This window comes from Diospyros lotus, chromosome 4 (genome assembly GCF_014633365.1).
Source record: "Diospyros lotus cultivar Yz01 chromosome 4, ASM1463336v1, whole genome shotgun sequence".
Classification (NCBI taxonomy): Eukaryota; Viridiplantae; Streptophyta; class Magnoliopsida; order Ericales; family Ebenaceae; genus Diospyros; species Diospyros lotus.
This window is the reverse complement of record NC_068341.1, coordinates 18489952-18503113: the sequence shown is the minus strand read 5'-3', so window position 1 is coordinate 18503113 and position 13162 is coordinate 18489952. Positions and strand designations below refer to the sequence as shown.

General features: G+C 35.5%; 1 protein-coding gene across 1 annotated transcript; it reads right to left on the bottom strand.

The window, feature by feature from the left end:
- Positions 1-229: 229 nt before the first annotated feature.
- On the bottom strand, positions 230-11560 carry LOC127800715 (uncharacterized). The gene is made up of 3 exons (XM_052335493.1): positions 11396-11560; positions 9933-10565; positions 230-806 (listed from the first exon to the last, which is right to left on the bottom strand). The coding sequence occupies exons 2-3, from the start codon at positions 10484-10486 to the stop codon at positions 737-739; spliced, it is 624 nt and encodes a 207-aa protein (XP_052191453.1). The 5' UTR covers positions 10487-10565; positions 11396-11560; the 3' UTR covers positions 230-736.
- Between the last annotated feature and the right edge of the window lie 1602 nt (positions 11561-13162).

Below are 13162 nucleotides of genomic sequence, written 5' to 3'. Positions count from 1 at the left end.
CAAAGTTGGTTAAGGAGGTTGACAGGGGAGAGTGACTCCGCCAATGCTAGCTTAGCTAGTAGCTTGACAGGGGAGTGCGATTTTGTTCATCTTTTTTAACGGGATGACCATCACCATCACAATTTGTGTACTTTCGCCGGTCAAGGCCACGGCCCACACCCCCACCCCCAATTTAGAGAGAGAACTTGGAAATGCATTGAATGTTGAAAAACCATGAAAAAGGAAGACAAGAGCATAACTAGAAGTATTCCCAGGAAAACAACAAGAGAAGACACGAGATACAATTCTGTCTGAAAATGCCAAAGACCAACACCTACGCCCACCATAGGAACTTCCACATAAATCTGTTAAACCTTATAGACAAAGGTGAAACTGAAATATAGCACAATAATAATTACGATGAAACAATGGCCAACCCAGTCACTGTATAATAGCATGAATTTAAAAAAAAAATGATAAATAAGAAAAGGGAAAGACCAGATTAACAAAATTGAAATACCAAGCAATGGAATATGGACACGAATGGCCATCATTCTGCTGAAGCCAGCCCTGACCAGAAATCCTTGTGATGGCTGTTGTCCCACGAACTCGGCATCCCATTTCTTCTTTACTCCAAACTTCGGCATAATAAGGGGGAGATGAAGCAAGCTCTGTTAATGGTAACTCTTTACCATTGCGTTGTTCATGGACTTCCAGTAGAGGAAGAGCTCACAGGCTGCTATAGGAAATGCTGAAACTACATTATTTTGCACGAACAACTCTTTCCAATCTCATTATCAAATTCATCATCTAATCCACCTACATCACTGCCATGGCACGGAATCACATTAGACGCGACATGTAATAAGCATACATACATGTGTCAAAAATGTTGTCAAACTAACAATTTACAACAGTGAGATATCAAAGCAAAATTTAAAAGAGAACAGACTTGAAAATAATTGTTTATAACATGTTCCTGATTAGGAGAAGATTTTCATTCCATCTCTTTAAAAAAAAAAAATCCAATTAAGGGCTGTGACAGAAAACTTCCAACTGGAAATGTTGACTGTTCAGTTCTGCAATTACCATGCCTTTCACTTCTTATTCTGTGTTAACTGTTCTGCTATTAAAAAAGCCTAAGTTTCTTGGATATCAAAATTGCCTACAGGATATTAAATCCACAAGTCATTTTCCTATTCACACCAAAACTAATAAATTATTTTTTCTTTCATCAAAACACATTTACATATACGTGTGTGTGTATCTATATATAAATACATATACACACACATATGTGCGATATATAGACATATATGCGTGCATATACATTCATGCATAGATACACACACACACATGTATACATATATACATATAGCTAGTTTTAGAAAATATTTCTTTCTGCCAAATAATGAAAAATATTCTTTTGGAAAATATTTTAACATGTAAACCAACCAATGGAAAATAAGATAAAAATTAAGGCTGCATTCTTTTTGTTGTTTTCAGCCTGTCTTGAGTTTTCAGTTTTTCAAAATATTGAAAACGCATTTACTTTACTATTTTCAAAAACGCATTTTCGGAAAAAAAAAAATTGTAAAGGAAACCTTGTTGTTTTGGGTGTTTTCTGCTAAAACACATTGAAAACACCAAAATGCCCCCACCCAATCTCGCAGATCTCGTCTCTTCCTCTCTCCTCTCTTCCTTTTCTTCTCAAGCCTCAGCCATCAACTGCGCTTGCCATCTTTGTCACCTCCATGAGTCGCCGTCAACTGCTCCCGCCACCACCATCACTGTCGCAAGCCGCCGTCGACCGCCCCCTCTCGTTCATTCTTGCTAGTTGTCTCCTCTCTCCTCTCTCATCTTTTTTGTCTTGCTAGTTTTTGGGTATGTTGGTCGATGGGTCTTTGGGTGCCAGGTGGTTGCCTCTGATCGCTGAAAACCACCAGCCACGATGGCCAGTGGCAACTGGCAATGCATATATAGGCAGGTGTTAGGTTTGGTCAAACGTTTAAACTTAGATCTAAGGAGATTTGGCCGTTAGATCTTGCTGATTTTTGGATATGTTGGTCGATGGGCCCTTGGGGTGGTCGTTGCCTTTGATCATCAAAAACCACCGACCACGGTGGCCGGTGGTGACTAGCAGTGCGTTTTTCACTTGTGACCAAAAATTAAAAATTAGATCTACGAATATCCAACTGTTAAATTTAACTTATTTTTGTGTATGTTAACCCCCTTGGCTTGGAGTTTCTAATGATAAGCTTTGATCGTGTGAATCTTCGGCTGACAATGGTTGTCGATGGAGGAGAAGATGCAGGGTGCCGGAGAATAGATGGAAAGAGAAAAAACAAAAGAAGAAGAAAAGAGAAAAGAAGAAAAAAAAAGAGAGAAAAATTTATTCTTAAATTTTGAAAATAAAATTATATATTTATTTAAAATTTAAAAAATGTAGTACATCTATATTATAATTAAGAATATAGGATAATATATAGTATATTATTAAATGTATAATTTAATATAAATTATTACTAAGATGTATATTAACAATTCATTCATCAAATTTATTGTTTTATTTTAATAGTAAAATTTTAATAAAAAGAGTTAATTTTATTATTTAATAATCAAATTTATTGAATAAAATATCAAAAAATATTTTTTTTCAAATTTTTAAAATAAACACGTTTTCTAGTTTTCTACTTTAAGAAATAATTTTTTAGAATGATAAAAAAAACGCATTTTTAAAAATTTCAAAATAGACACTCAAAATACAAAATTGAAAATAAATTCAAAACTGAAAATTGAAACACGAAAGAGAATGCAGCCTAAGATTTTGTATAAAATATTTCTGTATGTAAATTAGTTTCCAATGTAGACATTTTATGTCGAGCCAAATGGAAAACTCTCGGCAGTCTCTGCTAATCCCAGTATAAAAGTCAAAACCTTCCCCCACCCCACCCCTAAAAAAAAAATCACCAAATCAAACAAACTTTCTCAAAAATACTTAAAAAACATGCCCCAAATCATGATAAAGCACTGGAGTTTTCCCAACTGCCTAGCTGAAATCCCACTTTAAAGACAACAACAGAGGAGAACCATCAAACTACACCCTCCTCAAAGCCCTCAAAAAGATCCCCTGGACTGCTCCATTCAGTAACGTGATCAAGGTCTCCATAACAAGGATGAAAGGCAACAGCAATTAAGGGCAAAAGGATCTCCTTATCTCAAATCTTAAATGCCTCAGAAAAAACCACACAGGAGATCTATTCACCAAACTAAGAGTTTGAAAAAAGAGATTAAAAAATCTCTTCATCTGCACCAAGTTTGACCTAGACCCTTACCAATATAAACAAGAAGAAAACACAGTTAACTTTTTTTCAATGTCCAACATTTTTCTATATCTAACATCCAACAAACAAATCAAACCAGCATAGCCACTGTGAATGTTCAAATCCAACTTTCAGTAGCACCGACTTGAGGCTGTAACTGGCTGGCTAAAAGCTTAAAATGCCCCCGCTCCCTTCTCTCTCTCTGGGACAGTGAGGCCAATGGAACTATTCAAAGTATTCGAGGAATTGCAAACTCAAAAAATAAAGAAAATACTCAACTTGCTGAAAAACTATCTCCAGATAATGTTGAAAGAAGGTAAGACATCGTATCTAGACTTAGTTTTATCTCCATTAAGTTCTTTCCACCCAACAAGTTCTTCCTCTGACAAGACTGCTCCAATCAAGCTCTTTCCTGTAAAGATATCTGATTAAACACAAACCTCATGGTTCTGAGCAGATTTCCTTATTGAAACAAGCAATGCCGGCCTGATATCCTCTTCCTCTGACAAACATGTCAAAAACGAAAAAAAAAAAAAAAAAAAAAAAAGATATTCGATCTTATTACCCTTGTAGGGTTTGGATGAATATATATACAAGATATTCTACCACAATAGGCAGCTTCCAAATCTAGATTAGGCAGTTTCCTAATCTAGATTTGAAAATATATACAATTTAGGATACAACTGAAACATATATCAAGAGATAAACTTCCGGAAGATCTAGCATAGAAATATAGAAAGCAAGATCAAGCATATCAAGTCCAAAATATAGACAAAGAATCTCAGGTAGTTTCTAACACTTCCCCTCAAGATTGTGAGTGAATGTCGTGCATTCCAATCTTGCTTAGTAATCTTTGACACAACGCTCCCGATAGACCTTTTGTCAAAATATCTGCAAGTTGATCACTCAAAGGTACAAATGGGGTGCAAATCAGTCCACTCTCTAATTTATCTTTAATAAAATGCCGATCCATTTCAACATGCTTTGTTTGGTCATGTTGAACTAGATTGTGTGCAATACTAATAGTTGATTTATTATCACAGTAGTCTCATAAGTGTTGTCCAATTGATCTTAAGATCATCCAATAGTATCTTAAGCCATAGTAACTTAGATCCCTAGGGCCATTGACCTGAAAAGTCACAATATTTTGCTTCTTACTTCTCCAAGTCACAAGATTATCCCCTAGGAATGTACAATACCCTGATGTAAACCTTCTATCCACCATAGACCCTGCATAATTAGCATATGTATAGGCTTCAAGACACATGCCTTCTCCCTTTTTGAATGGTATACCTTTTCCGACAGTCCCTTTAAGTAATGCAAGATCCTATAGATTGCTTTTAGGTGAGTCTCCTTAGGGTTGTGCATGAATTGACTGACCACACTTACTGCATAAACAATGTTTGGCCAAGTATGTGCTAGGTAAATGAGCCTCCCTACTAGTCTCTGGTAGGATCATTTGTCTACCACACCATCCTCTGGGACCTCTCCTAACTAGTGATTAGGCTTAATTGGTGTGTCAACAGCCTTGCTTCCTAACATTTGTTTCTGTTAATAGATCAAGTGTGTATTTTTGTTGGAAGATAAAAACTCCCCCCTTAGAATGAACCATTTCTATTCCCAAAAAATATTTCAATCTACCCAGATCTTTGATTTCAAACTCCTTGATTAGACATCCTCGCAATGTTTTCATGCCCTCTATATCATTATCGGTTACAATAATGTCGTCCACATACACTAGTAATGTTGTCACTCCCCATATAGTTGAGTTGTGTACAAATATGATCACTTTGACTTTCTTTGTATCCCATACCGAGCATAACTTTTGTAAAGCAGCCAAACCATGCTTTTGGTGACTGTTTCAGTCCATACAGAACTTTTTTCAACTTGCACAACCACATTTTCCTTAGTCTTTGGCCCAAATCTTGGTGGCAATTCCATGTAAATTTATTCCTCTTAAGTCACCATGCAAGAAAGTATTCTTGACATCAAACTATTGCAGTGGCCAGTCTAAATTAGCAGCTAAGGACAATAGCACCCATACTGTATTTAGTTTTACAACTGGAGCAAAAGTATCCAAATGGTCTACCCCATAAGTTTGTGTATATCCTTTGGCCACCAACTTTGCTTTGTACTTGTCCAATGATCCAATTTATATGTATTTTATAGCAAATACCCACTTACACCCCACCGGATGCTTCCCTTTTGGTAAATTGACCAATTCCCATGTTTGATTCTTCCTATTCTCATTACCTATTGCTTCAGAAAAGGTCTTTGGAATGGAAATTATGTTCAGGCTAGTGAGAAAGGCTTTATATCTAGGAGATAATTGTGAATAAGTCAGCAACAAATGTAGTGGGTGTTTTGTACAGGTCCTTGTTCCCTTTCTAAGGGCAATAGGAAGGTTGAGGTCACTAGTATTAGGTGGATCATGGTCACTTGAATCAAATACATCAATAGGTATAATAAATGATGTTTCAAGTTTAGTAGGAGGAATACCTAGAGAAATGTCAGTAGCAGGACTTAGATCAGATGTTGTAACCTGCACAGGTGGAGGAACTGGTGCTTTTCTCCTTGAGCATATCTGTAGTGGATAGGAAGTAAGTGGGAGTCTTCCCTATCATACCTAGTGAGTCCTTTGAGGTAGTAGAAGGGAGAGACGAAGAAGGTAGGTCAAGGAGGAACAAATCCCTATTCCTATCTTCTGGGACTAGAGTCTCCCCATGAGGATAAGGCCGAGTAAAGTAGGAGGTATCCTACAAAGGTAACATCAGCCAAAATAAAAAACTTCTTGGTAGGAGGATAATGGCACTTATAGTCTTTTTGAGTGGAGGAATACCTAATAAAAACATGGTTGAGGGCACGAGGATCAAGTTTGTCTCTATTAGGAGTATGAACATGGATAAAAGTGAGACAACCAAACACTTTGGGTGTAAGACAGTTAGATGGATTGAATCTAGGAAAGGTCTTTGTGAGAAGTTGAATTGGACTTTGGGAGTCAAGACTCCTAGAGGGTAGCTAGTTACTAAGAAATGTGGTTGTTAACGCTGTTTCTTCCCAATAATGTTTTGGAACATTATTGCAAAAGAGAAGAGCCCTAGTAACAACTAAAAGGTGGCCATTCTTCTTCTCAGCCACTTCATTTTGTTAAGGGGTATGAATGCAAGAAGATTCATGGAGTATACCCATACCCCTTTGTTGAAACAAAACAGATAAGAATTGATTGAAGTAGTCTTTAGCATTGTCAGATTTAAACCTTTTTATTTCAACCCCAAATTGAGTTTTAATCAAATTGTAAAACATTGGAAAAACAGTGCACACTCCAGATTTAGTCTTTAGCAGATACAACTAGACAACCCAACAACATATGACAAGCATCCATATCCATAATATTACAATAAATCTCATCACAATATTTGCCTATTGAAAAGGGTATCTTACAACGTTATGTCACGTGGACCTTCTTTGCTGCTTTAATCCACTCAATAGTATAAGGAGTGGGATGTTTCTCAACTGGTATCCACAAGCTCTCCATAGTCTGTCTCCCTATAACGTTCTCCTCGTTGTCACTATCAATGATAACATCAAACACCCAATCCTTGATGTACCCCTGGTTCAAAACAATTGATGATGCTGGCTAGGATCTTCTGTCTTAGATGCCAGCATTGTTCGTTGGACCACATAGGTCAAAGCAGTATCATCATTGTCATCTTTGTATTCAATATCCTCTCCATTGGGATTGCATATATCTGCATCATCATCATCTTCACCATGCTTAACCACGTGGACTGCCTTCCTTTGAGGACACTCATTAGAACGATGTTCTGGTTGGTTACACCTAAAACATTTCCCTGATGTAGGTCTAGTATAGGGGTTAAACCCTTTTGTGTCTCCTTTGCTTTTGTGACCTTCTGCTTACCTATAGCCTTATCCTCCCTATATTGATCAACATGGGCTTGGTTTCCCTTGGGACTGTATTGCATTGTCTTTACTTGTTGGTGCTTTATGTTGATCAGCATACGACTTATATGAATAATCAGTCAACCCTTTTTCCTGTAACATCAACTCTGCCTTCAACACCTTATTCTTGGCTTTTGCTAGGATCCACAATACCTGTATGTTATGATCCACTGCAAGGTATGAGACTTGTCCCACATTGGAAGTTTAGGCTCTTAGTGTAGGGTTTATAACCTCTTGGGAACCTTCCCCTTGACAACTAGCTTTTGAGGGTGAGTTCTACCCAAAGGGTGTAACGTTGTACCCCTATACAGTCTTTGATGGCTATTTTTAAACCTTCCAAGTACATAGCCACCTGTTGTCCCTCACTTTCTCTTAAGTCATTTCATTTTGACAGTCTCATAAATTTAACAGTGTATTGATGAACAATCCGTTGTCCCTATTAACATCTTTAATATTGCCGAAACAAAATCTGACCATAATCAAAAGGAAGAAAATTTCTTTCTAATAATTGCTTCATTCGAAACCAGGTTCAAATTGGAGGTCTACCCTCTACCCTCTCTTTCCCTTCAATTCTGTTCTCTATTCCACCGAGCAGAAGCTCCCCTTTTTAATCAAAACACTACTAATTTCACCCTCCTATCTTCAGGTATTTCCATATATTCGAAGAACCTATCAATTTCTACAATCCAATCTAAGAATTCTTCGATATGTAGATTACCACTTGTTGTGTCATAAGTAAAGCCCCATTAAAAGTCCAAGAGCCCAAAACGATATTTTGGGCTAAAAGGCATAAATTTCCCACATGTGGGGGGGTCTCACACAAACGCACAAACAAGATAACTCTATTTCTCCGAGAAGATAATCAACTATCCATAAAGAATTCTGATTCTGAAATGATTTTGGAATATCAAGATAAAAATCATCTATAAAAGATGTCATCTATAACAAATCTTACTCTCATCCAGATTAGGATTAATCAAGATAAGCGTTATCTAAAAGAATTCTAATTTTGTTACACTTTAGATCACTTCATATTTCTTTATAAATAAGCAAGCATTCATTCTTGAAAAGGTACAATAATGTATCTGATACTAGTTTCAATACAATTTTTTTCCTCATACTCAGTGTCTGACTTAAGCAACATAGTGTTTGCACGGGGACCTCCCCGAGCCCTCTGATTATTTTCTTATTTTTGCAGATTCAAATGGCTTGACGACGACGTTTCCAATCAACTAAATTCATTGTCGTATCCAGGCAACAACACGACTAAAATACGAAATATCTACCTTCAACTTGAACTTGTCTCTATCCCCATAAATGTTTATACGGTAACCTCTATTGTACTGATCATTCTTGCGATAACCCCTTACAGGATCCCCCAAGAATTTGTCTTTTGTATCATCATCATAGATAGGTTGTCTACGATGATTTGTAGGACAAAGTTTGCCAAAACAACCACCACTCGCACAAGCAACATCATCTCCTGCAAGTAGCGCATTGTCATCTTGATCTCTATTGGCACCTAATGCCAGGCATCTAGGCAATCTGCCATCTCTTCAAAACGTTGCTCTAGACGTTGGAATAAGAGATCCATCCTATTATCCTTGGCCCTCAATGTCGCCTCATGGTTTGAGGCCTCAGTTTCTCGATCATGGCCAAGAGAATCGCCACCGCCAACGTTGTCATCACTTGCCATCGGATTGGGCGAGTTTGCCTTCTTTGATACCAACTGACGCAGCGTGGAAACATAATAACTAATTTCACATTGAAACTAAGAACGAACCAATTTGGGAGAAAAAGTCTGATATTATTCAAGTTGCTATAAACTCACAATAAGAGTATTTATAAGCTAAACCCTAAACCATAATTAGATTAAGAAAAGGAAATCCTAATTAAATCAGGAAAAGGAAAACAAAAGAAAGTCAATCCAAATTTAAATAGAAAACCCTAATATGTATCTATTTGGTCCAAATAATCACTTGCAAGACGTTCAATGTCATATAGGCTTCAGGATTGCGGTCAAATGCCAAAACGCCATAGATTTCCATTAGACATCAGACACTATAAGCACCTTTGAGTATTATTTACCCATTCTCATAAAGAAATAGGAGCCAAACCCTCTCTTTTCTTACTTTGCTTTCAATCTAAAAAGAAAAAAGAAACTATGCAAAAAATTACCTTCCAGTAATAGCAATGCACAAAATGTACAAGATATGTAAATGATAGCATGGAGTTGTTGAGACTTATAGAAGCAAGAATGCAACTAGATGCCTAATGAGTGGTGGAAAGCATGAATCAATTTGAAATCAACATTAGATGTCAAATAAATATGGATCTCAACATAAAATTATGTGCCTAACATTTTTTTCTTAATTTAAAGAATCAGAAATTTGAGACATTGAATCAAATTTTGTACCATCTTATTTCAGTTTTCCATAGACATTAGTAAAATACAAGAAAAAGAAATGGATATTGAAGACAAACAGCCATTGGAACAGCATATTAAAGAAATTCTTTGATAGCTTACACATGCATACATTTTTATGCAGGCAAAATGATATAAATATTGTACCAAAACCCACACACCACTGAGAAGTAAAGGAAACCCAAAAACATTGTTGTTTTCAAATTATTTGTCAATATTAAGTTATAGACCCAGAATATTCATACCTAGGCTCAAATTCCCTTATCTCTGCAAGCTCTCCTCCAAAAGTATCTGACCACTGCACTTTTCTCCTCTCCGTATCACCAGGGATATCACCTCCCTTCTTGCATAATGCTTCATGTTCATTGACACCATCAGAAATTGGAGTTGCGTGTGTAGGCTTCTTCAAGTTACTCTTAAGAGCATGCTTTTTATCGTTGTCACCACCAACAAGATCAGTGGTATGGATATGATCCTTTCCTTTGTGTGGAATAGGGGATCCAGGCAGGGTTTCCTGCTGTTGGGTAGGGCCTACTTTCAAAGGAGAAGGACTCTCAAGTCCTGTGGCAGCATGACCAAGGCAGAGAAAGGAGGCGCACCCGCGGACAAGCCGGTTCTTCCTAGAAGCCAGCTGGAGGTCAGGGTCAGGTTCTTGGTCCACCAACTGGTATTGATTCCACGGCGAAACTCTCATGGGTTTTTCTTGGTTCTTCTGACCCAAGAGAAGAAGGGTCAGACCCTTGCTATAGCCAGAAGCTGAAGCAGAGAAAAACCCTCCTCCTTCGACTGCCAATAACATCAGATTTGCTCATCTGGGCAACATACAATTTTCATACAGCTTTCTCTGGTACAAACAAATGAAGCCACCAGCACCACACCTGCACAAGACTCTCATAGATGGGCCATCCAACAATTTCCGGAAACACTAAAGAGACGGCAAAAAGAAAATGAAATATTTGCAAGGTCCCTTGTCAAATATCAATTCCAGTTCAAAAAAATTTCGGACTACACAAGAAGACATTCCTCCCATAACAACGGTCAGGGAAGGGGAAAAAAATTGTTTGGGAGCCTTCTGCAGGATTTTGACAAATTTTTCCTTTACTCGCCTTATCCCCAACAGAAAAGCAGAGAAAGATAGAAACTGCTTTTAAATTTAGTAGCAGATTTGGACCACAAATCAAGCACATTGCAGTAAAAACCCAGACAGAAAATACAGATAAGATGACGACAATTGCATGACTTAAAATGCTTCCAGAAATACATTTTAAGGAGGAAAAGAATCACGAAATAAGAGGTCGATGAGGGGAAATCGCTGTCAGCTATCCTTTGACATCTAGGATCAACAATATATCGCGAATCTTCAAAAGTGCTCCATTGACTAGAGTCGATCGAATTATCTCAGAAATCTATAATTAGGGGGATTAAATAAGACGCCGGTCGAATTCAGGAAGACCAACTTACTTTTTATACAAAGAGTAGAAATTCCACTGTATATATACATATATATAACTATGCATGTTTTAATGTAAGCAAATCACACAGAACACAAACGAATTCAAAGATCTCGCCATTGGAAGAGGCAAAACCTGAAACACAACCGAATTAGCTCGAAAATCCCTAGTTATCAGCTCTGACCAGTTCCACTTCCGAATCAACCACTACTAATCCTCATTCAACAGCAACAGTCCAAGAGCTAAAAGTCACGTACCTGGAAGAGAGCCACTTCAAGGATCCGAGAAAGAAAGGGAGAAGATCTCCGGCTAATCACACGACGGCGACACCTCACTCGACCGGCGACTTCGTTATCTCCGAGTACAGTGGTCGCCGAGGAATCGGAGAGTCGAGAAGTTGGGGGGCTGAGAGTGAATTAAATTAAATAAATATATCTGTTTTTAAGTAGAGTAGAAGGATAGCGACCTCATGGCGCATGATAGCGACGGGCAGCTGTTTCAATTAATTTGTTTTTCTTTTAATTAGACCGAAACCCTTTGACTATTATTCCTTCGCTTCCCACCCTTCAAAATCATTAACATTACAATTTGACCCCTTACCTATAAAAAAATCAAATTTATGTTGCCATTCTCTAGCAAAAACATGAATTTAACTAAATCTATAACTATTTCAAGTTAAAATGTAGATTGGGTCATCAAGATAGTTTTCAAATTCCTTTCCTAAAACATATTATTTTTCATGTAAGATATTTTTTTTATTCATTATGTAAAAGTTACATTTATTAATGTTTGATAATAAATATAATATTATTATTTTTTTTGTGACTAGAAAATTATTTGTTTGAATTATGAACACAATTTACTGACATAATGTTTGTTAAAATGAGAAAGATAAGGTTATATTAAAATAAGATTAGAATACTTTTCAGATCAAAATATGAAATGGTCGAAATAAGATTAAAAATTATTTTAAAATTTTTATCAAATTATTTATTAATTTTTTTGAATGCATTAAAGAACATATATCTCATATTTTCTTATCTGTAAAGTCTAAATAACATTTTTGTCCTAAAAATGTAGCTTTAGACTTTGTATTGAGTTGTGAACTAACACTAGATATTGAATGCCACAACTTTAAATTATTTCTTGAATAGTCTTTATCAAATATTTAATTAATTTTTTTAACAATAATTATTGATTTTTATTAGAAAGCTTTAATACTATAAATGAAAGTTTACCTTCAAATTAGTAATACTTAAAAATTACAGTTTTGTAATATTAAAATTCCACTTACCAACACTTCATAATAAATATGAGATTATAAATTTAAATCATTTCAGACCTCATAATATGAATATTTATATTTATTTTACATGTATTAAAAAAAGGACATCCATATAAATCAGTCACATAGCTTTACAATGCAAAATTAAAGAATAGACAAATAAAAACAAAATTAATGTCTTTTTAGGTAAAGTAATATTTTATAATTCTCAAAAAGAATTTTGTACTAAAAACAATAGAAAAGGCAATGGTTTCTCAATGGTGCAATTAGAAATTGAAATGATTGTTGATTTATCTACTTGCATACCCATTTAATAAATGTTTAAAATATGTTTTATGTTTATATATTTTTAAATTTATTTTAATTTTAAATAAGTAATTAAAGCATATTCTAATAAATATTTAAATAAATTTTATTTCATTTATTAACGTATTATCATTTTTAAACATAAAAATTGAGAGAAAAAATATTTGTTTTTCTTAAAAAAGAGATTAAGACTATGTAAAAGAAATGAGCCTTACTCAATTTCTATTTCACTAAGAAAGTTAGGGTTAATTACTTGTTGTATTTTAAATTCTATCAATACAATCATTAAATTTTGATTTCTATTAACATTCGATCACTTTTTTATTTTTTATTTTGTTAAATTATATTAATAGAAACTGACATGACGTTCATTAATATAAATTACAAAATTATTTGATATTAAAATTAACTTAAACCCTATAATTAAGTAATT